We start from the raw sequence: 10,070 nt of genomic DNA, 5'->3' as shown, positions 1-10,070 counted from the left end.
AAAAAGAAAAATTTAATCTTCTCTGCATCAGCAACAAAGCAGCGTAGCAGGTTATAAACAGTAAACAGACGTTGTTTTTCATTAGATGACTTCAAATTTTCTATCTCCGAATTCGGAGAAAAATCTTCCTCTGAGACTTCAAGATCAAGCTAGACATAAAAATACGGTAACTTTTGATGATAGTATTAATATTCGTATATCCATGTTTCTTTAAAAGTTAAATTGTGATTTGGAAAGTAATGAAAACTGAAATCTTCAGCCAAACTATGTTTTTTCAATGTCCAGACTGTAATGAACTTAATATTCATCTAAATGCTAAAATCAGAACACAGTACTGATTTTCTGACATGCAGTGATCTCAGGGGTTTATGTTCCTGGAAGTGAAGTCAGGGGAAGATCTGGAAATTTGTTACTTCAGGGTAGACATGGATTTGCCCAAAGAGCAATGGAGAGCATCCTCCTACTGTGGTGCTTAGGAAACTTCTACACTTGCTCAGAACTGTCCCTGTTCTTCCAATTGTACATTCTTTCTTCTGGTAATTCAGTTTTTATTGTTTGATGCTTTGACCTGAATGTATTCTGCATAATGTATCACTACTGGGATTCTAGAGATTTTGAATCTGCACTTAGTGTTTGAGGGTGGTGACAATTGAGTCGTAAGTGACAAAATGTCAGGTGCATCCCTTCACCCCGAAATGTATCTTCCAAATGGGAAGCAGCTGTGTCCTTTTGAGTTGCATGTAGTGGGAGCAGTTTATAGAAGCACGCATAAGAGGGAGGGTGCTGGCAGCAGCCCCATGGAGAGGGCTGTGTGTTGGGTGGGGGAGGCTGTTCTTCAGGAAAGTTCTGCACAGAACAGAAGAGAGCAGTGGACCCTGTGCCCTCCCTGGGCCTCAGCAAGCTAGGAGATCCTCAGATCCCAGATACCCAGTGTCGCTGTGCTGCCTCTGAAGGCATCAGCTCATTTCCAGAGTGATGAGATACAAGTGTGTGGTAATTGCAGACCCTGTTCTGTTGAGACATTTCCCACAGAGTAAGAATATATTTTATTGAAATTGGAAGAATGCGACTTTGTAGTTTAGGTAGGTTTGTGTTATTTTTTTTTCTTTTGAATCTTTGACCCTAAGACAATGTATCCTATAAAACATTAATACATGTACCATAATATATTAGTTGTTGGACAAGGGACATAAATCAATGAATTCTAGAATTAATTTGTGTCCTCAAGAAATGTTCTCACAGTAATAAAGCAAACAACTTGAAATTAAGGTAATTTTTCCCTATCTTGCTTGATTAACACTTTCTTTTTTCTTTTAGGACTTTTCCACAAAAATTATACAAGGTATTTAGGAAAAAAAAAGAAATATAAAGTTGCTTCTGTTATTACTTCCAAAATCACCTATCTTTTTTGTTTTGTCTTGTTTTCTGAAATAGGGTCTCACTACATAGTTGAGACTGACCTGGAACTCACTAAGTAGCCCATGCTGGTCTCAAACTCACAGTGATCCTCCTGCCTCAGCCTCCTGAATGCTGGGATTACAGGCATGCACCAACACACCCGACTGACAAATCATATATATTTATATAATTCTGAGAACATTATAAAGTTGCAAATGTGCTGTCTCACTAATATAGGAATTTTCCTAAATAAATTCGATCTGGATATGACAAATTATTTCTGATGTTTAAATATTGTGACATACATATACATTTAGAAACATCAAGGACTCTGAAACTTAGGATGAATTTCTATGAACTATAAACTTAGGAACATTCCAGTATAGAAACAGCTATTCTTTGGCAAAGCTCTAAACTCAGGTGCTTGTGGGACAACACTGGTGATTTGGCTTCCTATGTACTTCGGCTAGGGTGTGGGGCAGAACTTCCTATATGATTCAGATTTTCTCCTCTTTTCTTTCCCACTCTAATCCTTTGGTGTAAGGAGAATACGGAAAATATGACCGAACTTCCTGTGTGGTCTTCCTGAGATACTCTGAAGATAGCATTTCTGATGCAGAAGCTCTGCTCTGACTTTCCTTCCTGAAAAATATTTAATCACCAACCCCATGAGAACCCAAGACTTGGGGACACTGGGGACAGTGCAGGGAATTGGCCCATGTCAAGAGATGAACCCTAAAGTTTGTTTCCATTACAATCTGCACTGTGTTTGGCTAAGGCTATTAATTTGTTTAACAGCAAAGTAGAATTTGTAACAATTGCCCTCATTGTGATTCTAGCCATGTGAGGTATTTCAAACACTCTCACCATATGTGGAAACTAGTTGCTTAAAATGCAAAGAAGCATCAAAAGACTGCTTACCTGGAGGGCTATTTGGACAATGGCTCTTTTAAGCTCTTGGTATTTTAAATATATTTTTTGTTCTTTAGTTGAGAGAATACGATGGAATTTCGGTGGTTGATTCTCTTCCCTGACCAGCTCCTGCAGGGCCTCATTCCAGGAGTCCACCAAATGGAACACCACCTTCATGATGTCTTCTTTCTATTCAGACAGTTTGGAGCAATAATCGTAAAATAAGTGACATGAAGCTGGGTTAGTTACAGGAGATTTGCTCAGAGGAAGAGGCAGTATATATTGTTGCTATTTTTTTATGTATGTAAAATATTTGTGCAGATGATAGAAGGTTTAAGAAAAATACAGTAAAGTATTTAGCATACAGTGTGCTGCAGGATAGCAAACAAACAAACAAAAAAACCTGAATATGCCTTTTTCTTCCTATATCATATATTGTCAATTACACAGTTTGGATCCCTTACACTGGTGTAGAGGAAATGAGGAGGGGAGGGTAAGGAAATAAGGGAAAAGAAAAATATGAGAAAAGGAAAACAAGGTCTTTGTAAATAGGGGAGTTGGTGAAGGGAGGCAGGGGTATGGCAAAAAAGTGAGAACCAAAATCTGTCATGTAAAGGAACAACATCCAAATGATAAATGTAACTGTACTGTATACTTTAAAAGTACCAATAAACTCAATGAGGAAATAAAAAGAAAAAAAATTAAATGATCTCATGGAAAAACATGATGTTAGCATCAGTGATGATTCGGATGTGCTATAGTTTCAGTAGGGTTCTTCCATTTTAATAAAATAAAGAGTGCAAATTAGTTTGCATAGAATAAATAAAAAATGGAATATGGGAGTAGCTATTTTTTGTAATGACACTTAAAATGGGTACAATTTAACATTGTTTTCCCTGTGAAATTTTCTCCCTTTATTTAAAATAATGTTAAGATCTTGTTGCAATGAGGAACTCAGAAGAGACAGGTCTTAACCACAAACAATTACAACTTATGTAAATGATGAACGCTGAATGTGGAGACATGGTTTTTATCAGAAGAGAGACCAGAGTTGCACCTCTGAGAAAGTGTACACAGCATAGAACAGGTCAGGAATAGTGGATTGATGTTCAGCTGAGGCATTGAATGAGGCAGGGGTATGAATACAGAGTGAGGAAGTTGGCATCAGAGAAGCAGAAACAGAGGGAGAAGGATGAGGAGGGTGTTGGGAGTCTGGCAGAGAAGTTGTAGATCTGACAGGGGTCACTGATGTACACACCACAAATGCAGGAGTCACAGTAACCTGTGATTGATACGGACGAGAGTTCTGCTCCGATTCAAGGAGCATACTACATTGAACGCTAGGTACAAGGCATTGGCTAAAGGAACATGATCTGCGTGGCCAATTTCTGATTCTAGTACAATCTTCACTTAACCTTAAATTCGATATGTAGTTCAGCAAATATGTAGAGTCCTTTCATTTGGGTTCTTACTCTTCCGTCCTTTTCACAACAGGTATGACTACGGCTATGGCTGATCACAGAGCCTGGGAGAACCTGGCACAGGGCAGAGGGAGTCACTGCCTGAGTTGTTCTGGTGGAGCCAGGCTAGGGACTTACCGGCATCAGTTTGGCATCCTGCCGCTCATCTGGAGTGAGGATATCAGCTGTGTGACATAATTTTTTGGCTGCAGAGAAGTAGCCTGGGCGATGCAAATACATGCCTGTCTAAAAAGGTTGAAGACAATTTAATTAGTATGGACATGCAACTTGAAAACATGGATTCATTAAAAATATGAATACATTGGTGGATGTGTAATTTTTTGAAGAGTGAGATTTGAATAAAAACTGAATATGAAGAATGAAGAAAGTCACCATTCAGCATGGTGTTTTCCAGTAGCTCTGTAATTTCCCTATTTTCAATTCATATTTTAAACTCACCACCTCTTAGCCTCTTTGCAGTGCTTCTGTCCACTCACCCTCCCTAGGAGTCACACTTTGAAATGCGAACCCAAAAAGCTGTAAAAACCACACATCTGTTAAGAACTGTAATTATCACTCTCTCTAGTATCTGAGCTAAACCCATCCAGAGTAGGCATCTACATCCAAGTATTGAATCTCTTTTTTCCTCTGAATCCAAAGTCATATTCTTTCTATAAATAAAGATTAATAATTGTGTTGCTGAAAATTCTTTTAAATCCATAAACATGAGTATTGCCAGGTTCATATAAATTCAAAATACAAGATATCCAATGTCAAGATAAGGTAATTCAAAATACAAGATATTCAATGTGACAAGATAAGGAATAAAATGGAGCAAAACACCACTGGAAATTGTCAATAATACATTGAGATGAAAAGCAAAGAGAAATTGAGTGAGCACCATTAAGCCAAATTAGTGAAGATTTAAAATCATCGATAGGATGATTTGGAGACACAATATGGCAACTTCAAAATGGGGGGCAACAAGAACTGTATGAATAACTGTGTGTGTCACAAAAGCTGGGCCACGTGACCTATGGAGTCCTTGGCTGCTATAAACCCCACTCTACTGTCTCACCTAGAAGAGAGGACATTGTTCACGTAATTAGGTGTATCTTTCCTCTATGAGAGTTCAGTTTAATGAACTCTACTCTGTCCACCCAATGCACTGCAAAACCCCTCTGGCATCGCAGGTATCTGCAGTGCATTCAGTGAAGGACGCCTGTAGAGCAGCCTGTTGTGCAAGAGCAAGAAATCAGTGCTGGTCCTCAGCCCTGCTTAAAAGTGATATGGCAAGTGCTTAGAAGGTTAAACTTACATGTACTAACTGATCTTTTTAATGATTATTTTCTTTGCAATGAAAATTTTATAAAAGATTCCCTCCCTTCACTTCCAAGATTATTGACTGACACCATTATATTCATATTATTATTTTATGAGATATTTGTCTGCTGAATTTTTCATGTTCAAACTGTATTTTAGGTCCAACCTTAGTGAGATTTCTCCATTTAGGAAGATGTAAATATAAGATGCTTACCAGTTGGAAGAACAGGTCTAAAGCATAGAAATACATGCTATGAGACAAATAGACTGCATTCTGATACAGTTCCTGGAGCATCAGGTGGCATTTGGACCCAGGAACACAAGTTCTACCAGAGGCCCCATTCTGGCACAGGAGCAGGCTTGAGACCAGCAGCCCGAGGAGGAGCTCTGCTGAAACAAAACCACATCATCAAGGTTGATCCATTTGGTGAGGTCATCATTAGCCATTCTTCTGGGGAAGCCTCATCTATCTCTACTGCCTTCAAGGCATGACTTGGTGCTGTAAATGCTCAAGTAAGGAAGAACCAACAGTTTCTACTGTGGGCCTGTATGTGAGGGGTATTTTCACATTCTGAGAAGAAGATGTCTCCTGGACTTTCATACTATACAGACAAAGGCTTCTGTACTTGGCAAACACTTGGATATTGAATTCAATTTGATTCAAGACTTTTAAAGCATTCTCTTAAAATAGATTAATGTTGGGCTGGAGATTTAGCTCAGTGGTGCCACCACCTCTGTTTCAAGCACAAGGTCCTGAGTTTGATCCCAGGTACCAAAAAATTTAATTAATTAACTAATATCTTCAGAATTTATCCAGCTGATCAGCAGTGAGATTCTCCAGGAGTCTGTAATTTTTAAATCACTCATAGATATGAGCATCTTAAACAGATATATGAGAACACCACATTTTATCTGGAGGTTTCATCTTCTTGCTTGCCAAGAATAAATAGGGCTGCAAGGTTGCTGATACTGGGTATGAGGAAAATCCTGTCATAAGAAAAATGCCATGAACTGGATCTTCCTCTATGCAATTGCCTGGCACTTGGCCAATATCATTACATAGTTTTCCAAGTTTGAGATTTATTATACTCACCAATTGACTGAGGCTTCATAACAATCGCCATGTGTATTGAAACACAAGATTTAGAAGAGGCAAATGATATTCCCGAGTCCTACCATTAGCAGAGGAAGAGGCAGAGCAACCGCGCTGTAGTTTGTACCCTTCACCTCCTCACCTCCTGCACACCTGCGGGCTGTCAGTCTGGTCTGGGCAGCAGGGACCACATTTGTGGTCCTGGAGCACAGTGTGTGCAGAGCTTACTGCCAATCTCCAGAAGGAAAACATTTGCATTATGCAGAGCAGTGACGGGGCCCTCAGAGGCTAGACCGGACCTACTTTCTCTGTTCTAAAAATATCACTTTCAAAATCTTTGTGAATGATTAGAGGTGATTTAGTCAATTTGCTCTTCCAGTGGATGGAAAGATCCAAGCCTAATAATAATAAAGATACTAGCAATGATTCACATTCACAATATAAAAATAAAAGTGAGTAGTTTAAAAACTAAAAATCACATTTTATCTTCAGTGGGAGTACTCCCAAAGAGTTTTTGAGATAAGATTGCATTAATAGAATAAGTTCAGGGCTGGAAATTTGGCTCAGAGATTCCACCACCTGCCTCACAGCACAAGGTCCCTAATGTGATCACTGGATTAAAAAAAAAAAAAAAAAAATGTTTCACAATAGAAACTTTGATAAATACAAGCAAAAATATCCAATATAAAACTAGATAAATATTTTTTAAAATAAATGAAAACTAGCTAACAAATTGAATATAATTAATATTACACTATATCATGTAACAATGCTTTAGTTGCAATTTGAAAAAATGTGATATGATTTACTTGATAGTGATATACTTTTCTAAAATCATATTGAATCCAAAAATTTACTTTATACAATCTACCATAATAGAATTTTAATTGAATATTTTATATGCATATGTTAAGGAAATATGCTTTCTAGATAAAAAAATTAATAAGATTATTGAGAAACTCATAAGTAGATAAATATTCTTTAACTGTAAATGCAGTTATCTTCAACTTTATCATTGTATTCATTTTTACAGTGTGATATGATAAAATACACAAATGATATTTTTGCTTATATTATACAAAATGTATACTTGTTACTAATCTACTTTTCACACAAAATTTCTAATGAAGCAAAAGCAATTATTTAACATTAGCCTTCTCATTTCTAAAAGGCATTGTCTTGAATGAAACTAAGAATGTACCATAGGATGAACATGGCCACTAGTCCTGCATTGTGAGCTCAAAATTGAAGTTTGCTAAGGTGACTCAACTTGGCCAAATCACATAATACTGAAACCAGAAAAGTTCAATTCTGAACTTCTAGAGATGAGACAAATTGGACCAATTGGCTCTTGTGGTCCAGAGTAGCTCAAACTCAGCCTTGTGCCTTTCTGTGCAACCTACGCTCTTGTTAAGACATCTATCCCATGCATTGGACAGTGCTTACCAACACCTGTCCTCTCTCCATTAAATATAGCACCCTGCCCATACTTCATGACCCCCAATAATACACTGCAGAAGATCTTTAGCTCTTTCCACATGTCTAAAGCTAGGATGGTCCAGCACTTGATAGAAAAATTAATATGATGACTGAATCATTCTATTAAACCCTGTGGAATTCCATCACAGATAAATCATGATATTTCTTCTACACCTATGAATCTGAAGCTTATTGATATTAGCTACATTTATTTATTAGTAACTCACAAAAGAGTGTCAACGAAGCCAACAACTCCCTGAGTTGCTGCACGTACCTTTCCCCTTGATGTCCATGGTGATGAAGAAGATGGGAAGCTCACTTCACCAGAGAAGGACCAGCTTCATCAAGTGCAAGGTCAGAAGTCAGTTTCCGAACATTTGAAATTTTTATGAATACATTTAATCAGGCATTTTCTTTATTTCTCCCTCAAGCTTTTGCCATCATTATTATTACTCTCATAACTCCATACAAAACTTATCTTTCATTTATTTCCCTCTTTTTTCCTTTTTTGGTGCCTGGAATTGAACTTGGGTCCATGTGCTTGTGAGGCAGGCAGCGGCACAACTGAGTTAAATCCCCACCCCTGTTTCTTTTATTTCTTACTCACACTCAGGAAGATATATTGGCCAGAAATAAAGGGCTTTTATGAACTAGCCCAAATGGAAATGAAAGAGAAGATGAAGGTAATCTTGGAAACCAGTGTGTTGCCCAATTTTCAAAATTTAAAGTCATTTACTTTCAATTTACTGTAATTTCTGTGCAGTATCTTAAATAAATGCCATTGCAATTCTTGAAATACTCTCTTATTATCATTATAAATTTATCGTTCAGAAATGATAGATAAGTTTAAATATGTTTGTGTGTTAAATATCATGACTTATAAAATAAAAAATTAGACAAATATAATTTTCTCTAATAAAATTTAAAGTCATTTACTTTCAATTTACTGTAATTTCTGTGCAGTATCTTAAATAAATGCCATTGCAATTCTTGAAATACTCTCTTATTATCATTATAAATTTATCGTTCAGAAATGATAGATAAGTTTAAATATGTTTGTGTGTTAAATATCATGACTTATAAAATAAAAAATTAGACAAATATAATTTTCTCTAATATATGGTGATTTAATTTCTATACTTTAATTGCATTTATACTTTTTAGCTTCTCATTTTTAAACTGAAATATCTGTGTACCTTGTTTCCCAACATGTATTTTCATCTCTTTCTTACTTTGTCCTTTCACATATAGGGAAAACTTTATTACTATCCCTAGTACACAGATTTTTTAAAAACATGGAGCAATTGCACAGAAATGTATAAAATTATTTAGTCCACAGTCAAGATACACATAGAGAGATTCTTGCTTCTAGGAGACAAAGCAGGGGCTGGGGACTAAGATATAGTATGCTTTCAGGGACAACACAAACACAGATAAACACATGTGCTCACTGAGGCGTAGCACATAATGTAGTAAACCAAAATTCTAGCCAAGAGTTTCTACCATTATCAAGGATACAGAAGGACAACCTGGAGCTAGCTTGTACTCAATTTGCCTTCTCAGTCCCAAGTCTCTCTGGAGGAAAGTAACAAAAGTCATTTTCTGTGAACTCAAAAGTTCCACGTACCATTTAGAGATTCCTATAAGATCAGCATAATTAACAATAATCCTGTTGATGAAGAATTCACACACACACACGCACACACAAACACACACATACACACACACATATATACATTAAGCTTACAATTTCAAAGTCAGCAGAGACCATAGTTGTTATCTGTGTGCAGAAGAGCCAGAAAATCTCATAGCTGCTGACCAAAGAATTTATAACTGAAACAACAGAGGGATTAATAAATCAACACCACTCCAACATCAAAGGCCTGCAGCCTACCTGGAGTTTCCTGGTGATGAGGCTGACTTGAGTACCTGAGGAAGCCAGAGCTTCAAAACACTGCAACAGAGCTCCTTTTTATCTTCCTTTTATTTGACCTGAAGTACTGGCAGATCCACCCACCATCCCCTTAAGTCCTACCCAGTTAGGTTGCCTCCATAACATAATATCTCAAATATGTGACTGGCTGTTCCGGGAGTGGGCTTGGTTAATCTGCTAGATATTGCTTCATCCAGTCGAGATGATATGGGATGATTAGCAGTCAGGGCACATCCCATGTTGATTTCCTAAGGAGACAGATCTTTGAAAACCATACCTAATTTACAGTACACACAATACCAAATTTATAACTCTATTAATATAATAAAGCTATTTTCATGGAACTGGGATTGCATTAACTCCTTCCCTCTATGAGGAGCCAGAGTTTCCTTTGGTGAATCTTTCACTGCACATGGCATGACTCTACTCATAATGCACATATAATGACATTTAACAACTGATATTAACTCAA

At 37.1% G+C, this 10,070-nt stretch overlaps 1 protein-coding gene across 1 annotated transcript in view; it reads right to left on the bottom strand.

The window, feature by feature from the left end:
* Positions 1-9,614, bottom strand: part of LOC104870648 (prolactin) — a 45,124-nt gene extending 35,510 nt beyond the window's left edge. The window contains exons 1-6 of the mRNA XM_010636328.2: positions 9,560-9,614; positions 7,940-8,003; positions 5,308-5,480; positions 3,909-4,016; positions 2,320-2,499; positions 36-149 (exon numbers count right to left, since the gene is read on the bottom strand). Coding sequence (XP_010634630.1) covers positions 36-149; positions 2,320-2,499; positions 3,909-4,016; positions 5,308-5,480; positions 7,940-7,958 — 594 coding nt within the window. The 5' untranslated portion in view covers positions 7,959-8,003; positions 9,560-9,614. The remainder of the gene's footprint in view (positions 1-35; positions 150-2,319; positions 2,500-3,908; positions 4,017-5,307; positions 5,481-7,939; positions 8,004-9,559) is intronic.
* Positions 9,615-10,070: the final 456 nt, after the last annotated feature.

This window comes from Fukomys damarensis, unplaced genomic scaffold, assembly GCF_012274545.1.
Source record: "Fukomys damarensis isolate Sample0158 unplaced genomic scaffold, DMR_v1.0_HiC HiC_scaffold_10, whole genome shotgun sequence".
In the NCBI taxonomy this organism is placed as follows: domain Eukaryota; kingdom Metazoa; phylum Chordata; class Mammalia; order Rodentia; family Bathyergidae; genus Fukomys; species Fukomys damarensis.
The sequence above is the reverse complement of the archived record's forward strand: the minus strand, read 5'-3'. Positions and strand labels throughout refer to the sequence as shown.